The 13,868-nt window shown below is 39.5% G+C and overlaps 1 protein-coding gene across 5 annotated transcripts in view; it reads left to right on the top strand.

Moving 5' to 3' along the window:
- Positions 1–13,868, top strand: part of NPNT (nephronectin) — a 90,387-nt gene that overhangs the window by 18,591 nt on the left and 57,928 nt on the right. For all 5 annotated transcript variants that reach the window (XM_047798276.1, XM_047798273.1, XM_047798272.1 and 2 more), the window contains one exon: positions 13,432–13,524. In XM_047798276.1, coding sequence (XP_047654232.1) covers positions 13,432–13,524 — 93 coding nt within the window. The remainder of the gene's footprint in view (positions 1–13,431; positions 13,525–13,868) is intronic.

Raw genomic sequence — 13,868 nt, 5'->3', positions numbered from 1 at the left:
GGGGAGATTTTAATAAAAACATTTGGAAACAATGGAGTTCCCGTCGTGGTGCAGCAGAAACGAATCCTACTAGGAACCATGAGGTTGCGGGTTCGATCCCTGGCCTTGCTCAGTGGGTTAAGGATCTGGCATTGTTGTGAGTTGTGGTGTATGTTGCAGGTGAGACTTGGATCCTGTGTTGCCATGGCTGTGGTGTAGGCCAGCAGCTGTAGCTCCAGTTTGACCCCTAAGCCTGGGAACCTCCACATGCCACAAGCATGGCCCTAAAAAAAGCAAAAAACGACAAAAAAACATTTGGAAACAAAATGGATAGTTCTAGAAATAAAAGTTAAAAAATTTGTTTGTTCAGGGACACTTAAAAAATCAAAGCATATGCGCCTTATATTTACTACCAGCTGTAGGATTAACTAGCAGAGCTATGGCTGAGATTAAGGAGGCAGTGCCAGATGAAGAGTATAATGTAGGCTTTGTCACTAACAAATATGGGTTCAGGACCTGTTCCTGTGACTCACCCTCTATGACATACTAGATATTTTGTTTATCTTTTCTGAGCCACAATTCCTAGTCTTAAACCTACTTGGCAAGATCGTCACTGGCCATAAGGAGAGGGCATCGCAGAGAACAGTTCTTGATAAATGTTTGCTGTTCCCTTGTGTGGCCAATATAAAGCACACAAAAGAGCTTTGAAACAGTGTTTTTTTTGTTTTGTTTTCTTTTTGTCTTTTTGCCTTTTCTAGGGCCTCTCCCACGGCATATGGAGGTTCCCAGGCTAGGGGTCCAGTCAGAGCTGTAGCCACTGGCCTACACCAGAGCCACAGCAATGCAAGATCCGAGCTATGTCTGCGACCTACACCACAGCTCAAGGCAACGCCGGATCCTTAACCCACTGAGCAAGGCCAGGGATTGAACCAGCAACCTCATGGTTCCTAGTCGGATTCGGTAGCCACTGCGCCACGACAGGAACTCCTGAAACAGTGTTTTACTAGGGTCCATGATACTGTCCATGGTATATAACAAATTTTAAAATACATTTTGTTGGCCATTTCCATAGTTTGGAAATAATCAATTGGAAGTAGTAGAAAATTTATCACATGATTCATTTCTAAAATAAAAACTGGCATTGGATAGCTGCCTGTGCTTCTGAACCATACTTTTTCCACTTCTTTAATAACGTCCATTTGCAGATGTCAGAGGGACATGGATTTTGGTCACCTAACTCAAGGAGAAGCAACTGGAAAGACTGAGAATTGTATTGTAGAATTATATTTAGAGTTATCTAGTGATTTATTTGACATACATTTGAGAGCTTACCAGCTGTAAAGAGCTCAGTTACGTTCTGAGAGAGATACAAAGATTAGTCAAGCATGGACTCTTGCTTATGAGCAGCTGATTTAATAAGATGGTGGGAGTTCCCGTTGTGGCGCAGTGGTTAACGAATCCGACTAGGAACGAGGAGGTTGTGGGTTTGATCCCTGGTCTGTCTCAGTGGGTTAAGGATCCGGCGTTGCCCTGAGCTATGGCGTAGGTTGCAGACGTGGCTTGGATCCCGCGTTGTTGTGGCTCTGGCGTAGGCCGGCGGCTACAGCTCCAATTAGACCCCTAGCCTGGGAACCTCCATATGCCGCAGGAGCGGCCCTAGAAAAAGGCAAAAAGACAAAAAAAAAAAAAAAGAAAAAGAAAAAGATGGTTGTCTCTTATTCCTTCCAGGATTTGAAAGTAGGCAAGAGTTAGGGATAAAGAGTTGAAGCTGTTTAGAGGAAGAATTGCTTCCTGCTGGAGAGGATCAAGGAAGAGTTCCTGGACTCAGCAGTGTTTAGTTGATGCATTCATTCAGTAGCTACATAGTGAGGGCTGTTACCTGTCTAATCCTGGGCCAGCCACTGCAGACATATCAGTAAGGTGAAGCTACAGATTTTCAGCAGGGAAATTACATAATCAGATTTCTATCTGAGGATGTAAGCTGGTGCTCACGGGTCCGGTCTAGCATACAGGTGAATTTGGTTTTGCTCACAGAGTGTTTTAACTATTTCCAAAAAACACCAGGCGCTTCTCTGTAAAAGGTGTAAAAGTGTGGGCATGATTTAATCTTAACCAGCAGAATGTGGTTGTAGGAAAGAATTTACTGGGAAAAATGAATGTATTTAACTTGCCTATCTTATGACCTTATTACATTATAGCCCTTAACTCTTGATTAACGTTTTTAAAAGAAATTAATTGACATGCTTGAAAACACAAAGTGTAATCTGATCGTGTTGTCTACTGCTTACAAACTGTTGCTTGTTTGGCGTTATGGATAAATACTGATTCTTAGACGAAGTTCTCTAGGATGATGATTGTCGTGTCCGCTCCATCGCAGTGGACTTCCCTCGAATTGCCAGACTGCTCTTTCATGCTGCTGCTTCTGAATAAAAGACCCTTCACCATCCATATAGTGAATTCCTACTCATCCCTTAAGATTCAGCTCACATTTCTTCTTGCAAGCCTTTGCTGACATTTTTCCTAGTCCTGCCTGTCTGCAGAGAAATTCCTTCTTTATTCTTTGAACACCTTATACACCTGTCATGTCTGTCTTTGTTAGGAGATTGTATGCTATTTCAGAGCAGGCACTATGTATTTAAAGAGCTCAAAGTCTAGCAGAGAGCTAGATAAGAAAAATAACTGTGATAATATAGCATGGCATAATGTAGATATATATATATAAATATATATGTATTTATAATTTAAAATTATATGTATATGTAGATATATAATTTATGGCTGAAGTATGCACAGAGGTTCATAAAAGCACTGATGAGAGCGCCAAACTCAGAATAGGGGCTAAAGCAAATACTGGTTTTTTTTTTTTGTCTTTTTGTCTTTTTGCCATTTCTGGGGCCGCTCCTGTGGCATATGGAGGTTCCCAGGCTAGGGGTCGAATCAGAGCTGTAACTGCTGGCCTATGCCAGAGCCACAGCAACACGGGATCCGAGCCGCGTCTGCGACCCACACCACAGCTCACGGCAACGCCGGATCCTTAACCCACTGAGCAAGGCCAGGGATCAAACCTGCAACCTCATGGTTCCTAGTCGGATTCGTTAACCACTGAGCCATGACGGGGACTCCAGCAAATACTGTTTAAACTGAATATCGAAGGCTGCCTAGATGTTAGTCCACTGGGCAAGGGGAAGCATGGCATTCCCTGTAAAAGCGCGGAAGTGTTAGAGTATGCTATTTCCTGGGAGCTGCTATTAGTTGGTGTATTTGTGGATGGGACTGGAGATAAGGCTTGTGAGATAGCCAGGAATCACGTCATGAATGTCGTGTTGAATGCCATTCGAAGAGTTTGAAGCAGTATGATGAGCTCTAAACATGATGCATCATCGGTGCGTATAAGGGGGGGAATGGTGCTGCGAAATCTTGGTGAAGCTTGTGATCAGCAGGGTCCTTCTAACAGCAGATTAGTCCTGGATTGACATCCACAGTGCTGGAGGCAGGAAGACCTTGGGCCATTACTTATTTAATCAATCCCTTACTGAGGGACATTTAAGTCATTTCCAGGTTTTCATTTAAGGTTATTTAACAGATACATTTGGAACAATTAGTGAATTCATGCTTTCCTTTAAAAAAAAAAATGCATGAGCCATACTGACAAATGCCTCAAATCCTATAATTCTATGCACAGTCACAAAGTTGATTCCATTTTATAATTAATAAATGGCTGGGCTCTTTATATAATAGGGACTCTTTAAACATAAGGATTTTGGTTGCTGGAAGAAGTGGTGATGGTTACATTTAAAATTTTCTGGTCTTTTGTGATGATTGCTCCATACTCCTATTCAAAATTAGAGCATCATGTCCTTAACTGAAACACATCGAATTTTCACCTAAAATGAGCTTTATTATATCTCAGAGAATTCTTACATTATGATATGCAATGTCTTGTAATTATTTTTGAAAGAAATTTTGTGGCACAGCTTCCTTTCAAAACCTCTTCTGACTCTCTTAAGCCTGTGTAATTGATCACTTCCTCTTCTGTATCCTCTGCATGCATCTAGGACATCTTTGCTTATTTTCATTTCTCCTTACTAGACTTGCCTACTTGAGGTTGAAGACTTGCTCTTATTGATTTTATTATCCCCCGCACTTAAGACAGTTTCTTAGACACTCTTGCTGTTCCTCTTTGTCATTCTTACAATTCTTATTATAGATAACATTTGTTTTAGCTTTTAACTATGAGCTGAGTACCGTTCTAAGTACTTTACTTGGATTTTTCTCATTTAATCCTCCCAAGACACCCATGGGTAAATGCTGTCTGCACCATGTTGGTTTACTATCTGTAAAGTGAAAATGGCCATGCTGAGAACTTCCTCTGGTTCAACCTGTGATCTCCATTTTAGAGCAGAGAAGAGCTGGGTAGTCTGCATAGGTCACACATTTCCCAAGTGGTAGAGCTGGGACCCCAGCAATCTACCTCCAGCATCTGTGCTCTTACCCCCTTCTCTGTAGCACACTGATAAGTGAACAATAGCTCATGGTTAAGAAATATTTGTCAAGGTAGTTAAGTATTTGTCAAGGTATGCATATTAGCCTACCCATGTTTATAAATTTTCCCTATCTTTATATCTGAAAATTTGCAAATCCACAGAGGAGTTGGAAGTATAGCAATAGTAAATAGCCATGTACTCTTCATGTACTATTGTTAACATGTTACGTGTTTGCATATATGCACACACTCTCTTTATATATATATATATATATATATATATATATATATATATATATGTATTTTACTGAGCCATTTGAAAGTAACTTACAGACATAATGGCTCTTAATGCCTACGTTCTTCAGCATGCATCCATTATCACACTTAAGAAATTTAACATAGGTACAATAATATTATGTAATAAGCATTTTATACTTAGAGTTCTCAAATTATCCCCCAAATGGTTTTTATGGATTTTTTTTCTTTTTTATTGGATCCAATCAGGGGCTATTTATTGCAATTAGTTGACATTCTTCTTTGGTCTCCTTTAATTTAGAACAACTTTAGAACAGTTCGGTATCTAATTTTTTTTTTTCTTGACAATGACATTTTTCAAGAGTCCAGGTCAAGTGCCTAATAGAATGTTGCACAATCTAAATTTATCCAATATTAGGGTTAAACCTTTTTTTACAAAAGTACTAGATAGATGATCATATGATATGATGATCATATGATATTACATTCCCATTGCATGTAAAGTCAATTTGTTCTTTTGCTGGTGATGCTAAGTCTAATCACTTGATTAAGAGCCCATCTACCTGACTTTTCCATTGAAAGGCACTCTCTCTCTATAATTAGTAACTAATCTAGGGGATGATACATTGAAACTGTTTGGATATCCTGTTTTCCAGCAATTCATCTTTAACATCTATGGATAATTTTTGCTCAAATTATTTCAGTGGTGGTTGTAAAATTATTTTTCAACTTCTGTCATTTCTTCTGCATGGTTGCTGGCATTCTTCTGGAAAGAGGAGCTCTGTTTTCCTCTTTTTTAGAATCATTTTGGACCCATGGATTCTTTTATTTAATGGTTATCAATTAATATTCTTATTCTTCTTGGTGCTTAAATTATCCCAAATCTGACCAGCGGGAGCCCCTCCAAGCAGCTCCTGTGTCCTCTTTACTTATTTCCATTGTTCTTTGACTATATCCTTGCTTTTCATCCCAGCAAAATATTCCAGCCCATCTGCCCCACCCTGAAACCTTATGTAGTGGGATGGCATTTAGAAACAAAGATCTGGGTGTTATGTGTGCTCATTGCTACTGTTACTCTAGTTAAAAACAAATAAGCCACAGGAGTTCCCGTTGTGGCGCAGTGGTTAACGAATCCGACTAGGAACCATGAGGTTGCGGGTTCAATCCCTGGCCTTGCTCAGTGGGTTAACGATCCGGCATTGCCGTGAGATGTGGTGTAGGTTGCAGACTCGGCTCGGATCCCGCGTTGCTGTGGCTCTGGCGTAGGCCGGTGGCTACATCTCCGATTCAACCCCTAGCCTGGGAACCTCCATATGCCGTGAGAGCGGCCCAAGAAAATGGCAAAAAGACAAAAAACAAAAACAAAAACAAAACACAAATAAGCAACAACAACAACAAAACCCACAGATCTACCTCACACTTCCAGATAAATAGTAACTTTTCTGATGTGTTCTTAAAGTCTCATTTGGCATTAATCTAAATTCCTGTCTTTAACCATAAGGAAAACAGAAAAGTTAAAATTTTAAGTAAACTGAAAGCGACAGCATTTTTCAGATTTCTTAAGTGAAAAGGGATAGTGTCTAGTTATGGTCAATAAAAATTAGCTTGAGATACAAAGATGCAGATGCAGGAGCTTATTTTCTTTGGTCTACTTGAGGAGTTAAAAGTTAAATAGTGAGAGATGAACTAGGTACTTGAGAAATTCTAGTTGGATGCTCCCAAAGACAAAAATAAAATAAGTTAACTAGATAGCTCTTGGGAGATAACAGTATATAGAGAGAGCAGTAATCCTTATTTATTATTTTAATTTCATACTCTAAATTAGTTAACATTTGTAGTTAATTATTGGTTGAAATTCTTTGTCTTTTTTTTTCCCCCTAGGGCTGCACCTGCGGCATATGAAAGTTTCCAGCTAGGGTCAAATTGTAGCTGCAGCTGTGGGCCAACACCACAGCCACAGCAATGCCAGATCCTTAATCCGCTGAGCAAGGACAGGGATCGAACCTGCATCCTCACGGATACTAGTTGGATTGTTACTGCTGAGCCACAACAGGAACTTCATGAGTTGAAATCTTAATAAAAATAATGTTACATAAAATATGACAGCAAAAAAATCATGGATGGAGTAATATATCAGAAGGGATAACAGTTCTATATTTCATTAATGATTCAGAATCTGGGCTCTGTACAAAACAAACAATGGAGTAAAGAGATTATTTTATGTTGAGATAGTCTGGCAGGATTACTTTAATTTTCTTAAGTTATAGATTGTATTCTTTTTTTTTTGTCTTTTTTTTTTGGTCTTTTTAGGGCTGTGCCCATGGCATATGGAAGTTCTCAGGCTAGGGGTCAAATTGGAGCTATAGCTGCTGGCCTATGCCACACCCACAACAACACCAGATCCAAGCTGCATCTTCGACCTACACCATAGCTTAGGCAATGCCGGATCCTTAACCCACTGAGCGAGGCCTGGGATCGAACCCGCAATCTCATGGTTCCTAGTCAGATTCCACTGTGCCAAGACGAGAACTCTGTAGATTGTATTCTTAACTGCAACTTTTCTTTCCTACAAATGTAATTTAATACTTTATGCCTTTAATTACCCTTGATATTCTCTATCTTTCTCATCCTTTCCTGATTAGTGTTTTTACCATAATCTCACTCTCCTTTCTTCCAAATCCACTCAAAATGCTGTTTCTAGCCTTTTTCTGAATACCAGAAGAATTAGCAGCTTGACCATGGAACTGGATGAGAAATTTTTATTGAAATCAGGCAAGTCACTTAACCTTCTGTGCTTTTACTTGTCTGGTGGCAAAATGAAGACTATGTTTGTCTCTCTGCTGCCTTCTATGGATATTGTGGGGGTAAATTTAATCAGTCATGTAAAATGGTTTTGCATTCTGGATTCATGAGATCGTTTAGTACATAGTATTTTATAGTGATAACAATCACAGGCACTTTTATTTCAATTTTTTCCTACAGAAGGAATTTACATTTGAAAACAGGATATTTGATGCTAGTATCCAGGATAAAAGAAGCCTGCAGAGCTGTTTTCCTCTGGAGATCTTGTAATCTGTAGGATTCTTCCCTCTGGATTTGTTGTGCCTATGACATACCTATGTGTATAGGGAGGCTCAAAGCCCTTTCCCGTGGAGCCCTTGTAAAGTCAGCCTCCATTTCTTCCAGGTCCATATAATACAGCAATGACTTGTCTAATGCTTCTTTCAGCAGCTCTTTCTCTTCCAAGGCCAGTTGCTCTTTGAAAAAAGATATTTCTTATTGTATGTTCCTGTTCCCTTCAAACGAGTTTGTCCATATCTCAGTTCTGTGGAGCTTGTTAGAAGTCATGAGAGCTCTTGGAGATCTCAGTTTTGTATCCATTCATCCTTCTGCCTTGCCCATGCAGACTTCTGTGTCACCTTTGCTTCGAAATTATATACCCCAGAGGACAAGGTTCTTTGTTCTGCTTTAGTGGTGCCATGTCTGAATGGCAACATGATGTAAGATTGCAAAAATTACAAATGATTCTTACGATTCTAAAGACAATCTTACTTACTTTAAGAAAATCCTTCTCAAGAGTTCCCACTGTGGCACAGTGGGTTAAGGATCCAGTGTTACTGCGGCTGTGGTATAGGTCAAAGCTTTGGCTTGGATTCCATACCTGGCCCAGGAACTTCCATATACCATGCGTGTGGCCAAAAAAGAGAAAAAGAAAATCCTTCTCAAGTTACAACGTCTGAGGTTGAGTTGGCTTTTCTCTTGTCACTTTTCAGAGTCACCATCTGCTTGGGTATCTCAACATGTCCTTATTTTATTTTTTTTTATAAATGTTGGCACTTGACTCCCAAGTATGATTAGATTACGTAAGAAATATTATATAGAACTGATGTGAGAGTTTATTTTCCCCTAACTTATTTGGTAACATTGTCCGACTCAGTGTCAGAAAGCATTGCCCAACTCTCAGAACCCCAGTTACATCAGTAGGATGAATTTTTAAGAGTAAAATTTTAGATTGGAGTCAAACAGAAGAGGCTTGGACATGTGACTTAAAGAGCTATATTTGCTTTGCCAGTTGAGACTTGTTTCTTTTTCTAGTTAAAGTAATGACTTAGGGTTATTTTAAGGGCACTTTGGAGACTGTGCAGCAGGATTGTTGGAGAGTAGATTTTGAGTGTGATTTGCCCATTTGAGCTTAATTCTGGTGCTGGATTAAGGTGGGTGGGAATCTGTCATTCATTGACTGTGATCCTCACCTGAATTTATTACCAAGCTGCTAAACCATTTGAAAACAGGATGCTAGTGCACAGGGGACCGAATATGGCCCAGGCTTCTTATCCCTGATCCAGGTGAGGTTCAGAGAAATGCTGCCTTTTCTGATTTTCTGTAGCGACAACAGACACATTATTTCCTACAAATCAAGTGTCTCCTCTCTTTTTTGATGTTTTTAGAAGCTCATTCTAGAATAGACTAGTAAAAATAGTCCACTTAGTTTGTTTTTTTCCTGACCTGCCCTTCACAGCAGGTGGTAAAGTTTGTTGTATGCCAGCCACTGAGAGCTCCCATTATAGTGTGGTTGATTTTCAGAGGGTGGTTCTGTTTACAGAAGTTGGGAATCATTGTTCTCTAGTCTCAAGGTGAATATGTATTTTCTAATTTTTGCATATAGAAATGAAGTTCTTTAGATATTTCTGAATATGATATTGTAGGTATAAGATAACTTTGAGAAGTTATATTTCTTTACTAGGGTTTCATCCTAAAATTTCTATTCTAACTGCATATCTAAAGAAAGCTTGATGGTAAACACAGATGAGGTCCAGATTCCACAGCCTTGGGCTCAAGGATAGTCAGTTAGCGCTTGTAATTGTAACTGTATTGTAATTACACTTGGCTGCAAGTAACACTGACACAGAGGCCAGCATCCTCAATTGCTAGGATGGCCATTTAGGATTAATATTATTATGACTTCTAGCTCTGCCTCTTTTTCTTTCTTAAGATTCACCTCATGATCACAGAGTAGCTGCTGTAGGTCCGCTATGACTTCTACATTCCAGGCAAGGAGACAATGGTGGGCATACTTGTCAACCACCTTTTAAAGTAGCTTTTAAGTTCCAAAAGCTCCATGCAATAACTTCTGTTAACATACAATTGGCCAGAATTTAGTCACTTGGCTACCCAAATGTGTCAGGGAAGATAGGGAAAGTACTTTTCCATTGCTAAGTCATTACCCACTCAAAAAAAAAAAAAAAAAAAGGAAGAAAGAAGGAAAGGAAAGAAGAAAAAAGCCATTCTATTTTAAAAGAAGAAGGGGGAAAATAGGTATTAGTAAGCACAGCAGTTTCTACCACCAATGTCTTTTATGATCTTTGATCACATCTGCTGTTCTAAGCACTTGACGGTATAGCACCACCACAACTGTGGCCTTCTCAGAGAACCCACTCCATTGTCCTTCCCCAGCCTCCACTCATATCCTGAAAGGCTTTGTCTCCCATCCCAACTATCTCTGCCTCTTACTTTTAAGGTACGAGGCATTTCCCGTCGGAGGCCTTTCCAGGGCTTCGGGCTCAGTTATTTTTTGTCCCTTCCCCTTCTTTCATCTCATCTCTCTGTCATAGCCCCTGTTAACTCTCAGCCAACATATTAAAGTTTCACAGTTAATTTTCATACCCTCTGCAACTCCCTCATCCCCCACCTACCACTTGCTAATAGAGTAATTTCAACTTTTAAATGTTCAATACCTGTTTATTGAATCCCATTGCAGGCCCAATGACAGCAAAATAGTAGAAGAAAGTCCCTTTGGGCACCATTTTTCAAAGGGTTTTCTTTTTATAAGAGGAAGAACATTGGTTATATCATCACTGTTCCAATTAATAGCTATTGGTTAATATATAGGTCATTGGTTCCTTCAGTAAATGGTCTGTTGGATAGATGTGCAAACAGCAGTTTGAAAATACTGGCTCCCTAAACACCAATGAAACATTAACAGTCTGGGTCTCTTGGAATGAGGGCATTTGATATGTCCAAGGTTAGGCCACGCCACTGAGAACAAACAGCAAAGGGGTGGGAGGGGGGAACCATAAAAACTTTTGTTTCTGAAAAGGTCCTGGAAGTACTATAAATGGATGCTTGTCAAGGTGATCAGTGGCTAAGAAGGCAACACAGGCTGGGTGCCTCATACTTAATTGTTTCATGAAGTGTCCTCTTCCAAATGAACTTTTCCATGCTTTTAAGTGGTACTTTCTCAACTTCTTGTTCATGTTTTGAGAGATGTTTTCAAATTCCAGTGATTTGAGGAGGTTAGTACCTTGACCTGAATTTAATTATTTTACGGTGTTTACTTTTTCAATATGACACTTTGATTACCTCAGTGATACTTGACTCATTCAGGCTGTATTCATGTATACTTGTTAAGATTTATGGAACATCTCTTTTCAAGATGAAAAAAACTTTCTTTTTAACTTGAATTTCCTGGTGATTGGGCCTAGAAATTGCATAAAGGATGGCTTATTTCTGGGCCCTGTTTTTAAAACTGCACGTACACTGTCTCCCAGGTATACAGTGACTAACTCATAGTGTTGGAAGGTCCTCCTAGAGAGTTCATTTCCTCTCCCAGATCTGAACAGAATTGCTTCCTGTTGAATGTCATGCCATAATCTAAAATCAGATTTTTATGCATTTCCCCAGTGTGTTTCTCTGCCATTTACTCGTTATACTCTGCTTGTCCTTTCTTTCTGTAAGCTTTTACACTACATACGTACAGAGCAGCACTAGGGCTAGTTGTGGTACAAGGTCCAGTTGGGTGACAGCTACAGGCAGGGGAGGCCTGAAAGGAAGATTGGCAAATAAGCCCGGGGCTTTCCAGGCTAGGGGAGGGTTGCTGAGAGCTGAGTGAGGAAATGTAGAAAACACCAAAAATAACATGCACGTCAGTTTCACAGGGGGGTTAGAGTTTTGAAGGAAAGGCTGTTTGAGAATTGTCTGACACTGGGAACGTCTCCCAGAATGGAGAAAAGCATGGGCTGATAGGGGAGGAAGCAGGTGTCAGGGACTGGAGAACACAGGGTCACTGTTGACCCCACTCCCCTTGGTCTTCAGGACCCATCTGCTTTTCACCCAAGGGTTAATGAAGCCCATCCCTTCCTGTCAAACCCATGAGACATGCCTTCTGCACATCAGCGAGTGTCTAGTCCATCCTATGCATCATCACAGGCTGATAGCCTCAGATTTTTGAATTTTTATCAAGTAATTCTGATGATGATGATGATAAGGTTTTCATTTCCTGTGGATAAAGTGTATATTCCTCAATCTGAAATTTAGGGAACATCATGGTCTGGTACCACTCACCTATGATTGTCTACCTCTTCCTCTTCCCCCAGCATTGACCCATCTCTTTAGCTTGACAAGCCTCCTCAGTGTCCTCTAAATAAATGATGGCCTGTTTTGCTGTACAGTTCTCCATTCCTTGGATGGTCCACTCTCTTCTCTGTCTGCCTGGGCTTCAAGATCCACCTCAAGATTTCTTCCTCGAGGCTTTCTATGTAACTCTATATGGATATGCCTGTGTGATGATTTCTTCACAAATTTCATATGTGCCCCTGATTTTTCTCATCAATAAATGTTGTCTTGAATGAAAAACATGATTGTTTTGTTTCTTCATCTAGATTGTAAGTTCCTTGAGACCAGTGCCTGCACTATAGAATGATTTTTCATGTGTTCTAATATCTGGTGTAGCACCATATGCATATTTGCTATAGAGCAAGATTACTCCATCTGGAACCATCACATTTGAGACTGGATAACTTGTTTTGTGAGGGTTTATCTGAGCCCTGTAGGATATCTAACAGCATCCCTGTATTCTACCATCTATTCTAGATGCCAGGAGCCCCTCTTCCCAGTGTGACAATTAAAAGTGGCTCCATTTGTGCAAAATGCCCTCTAGGCAGCAAAAATACCCCTAGCTGAGCAATCACTGTGTAGAGTAAGCAGAATAAATTTGAACCTGTATCTTGGCAGGAGTTGAAGACTATGAAAAGATTTGAGTGCTGATTTATAGCATTGTTGATGGAAGACCGGAAATGTAAAATAGAACTTTCTATTTTCTGTGATAGGCTGTGGAAAGTCTCTTATAGATTGATGAGCAATTACAGTGCAACTTAAGGTTAAGAAAGGGCAGGATGAGAGAAATGTTCTTAAGTTGACATTTCGAAAAAAATGAGTTTCAGTTTTTAAATCATTTTGAACCATTTTGTACTTAGGAATACCTCTTCCAATAAAATAAGTATTTTATTATTTAATTGGAAGTTTATCTGAAGCTCACACTTACCTTTGGATTAAGAACTGCATTTCGAAGCATATTTGAGAAAATGAGTTTGAAATTATGAGTGCCAGTTATTATAAAGTTTTAACTGTTGACAAACATCAGTTGTGTTTCTGCATAATTTTCCAATTTTTCCTCTTTTTTGACTATTTGAGTATTGTCCTCACGTTTAGCAGAATTTCCAGCCCCAAGCAACATACACATACATAACACGTATATGTGAAAGTGTGTAGTCTAGACAGTGTTTACTCCTCCAGGACACAGTGATTTTTATATATTTCTGTTACTTACTTTAAGTTCTTAGTTTTTTTTTTCTTTATCAAACTAGCACATGACATAGATACTGCATGGTTGATATACTGCTGACCTAGAAATAATACATGATATCCTCTTTTCACAGCTGTGTGCCAACCACAGTGCAAACATGGTGAATGTATCGGCCCCAACAAATGCAAATGTCATCCTGGTTATGCTGGGAAAACCTGCAATCAAGGTAGGGAAACCGTGTGACCCAAGTAAAGAGTCATATGCCCTCTCTACACTTGCCTGATAGAAAAATTTAGGTTCTCATGCAAACCACTTTTCCATGACCATCGTCCTCAAATAGTTGAGATGCCATTTTGCTGAAAGATAAAAACGTAATAATGGTAAATCTTTTAAAATCTAATCAGAGGACAATTAAAAGAATTTCACCCTCTTAGTGTTAATACTGAAAATGTATTTCGAAAAAGAGAAAATTGCAGTATCAGTAACACTAGAAGCCTTACCTTCTGCTCTTCCTTGGTCTTCCACTAAGTGGTTGGGAAGTGTCTCCGTTAGATGAAAACACTTTAAGTC

Source organism: Phacochoerus africanus, chromosome 10, assembly GCF_016906955.1.
Source record: "Phacochoerus africanus isolate WHEZ1 chromosome 10, ROS_Pafr_v1, whole genome shotgun sequence".
NCBI lineage: Eukaryota > Metazoa > Chordata > Mammalia > Artiodactyla > Suidae > Phacochoerus > Phacochoerus africanus.
The sequence above is the reverse complement of the archived record's forward strand: the minus strand, read 5'-3'. Positions and strand labels throughout refer to the sequence as shown.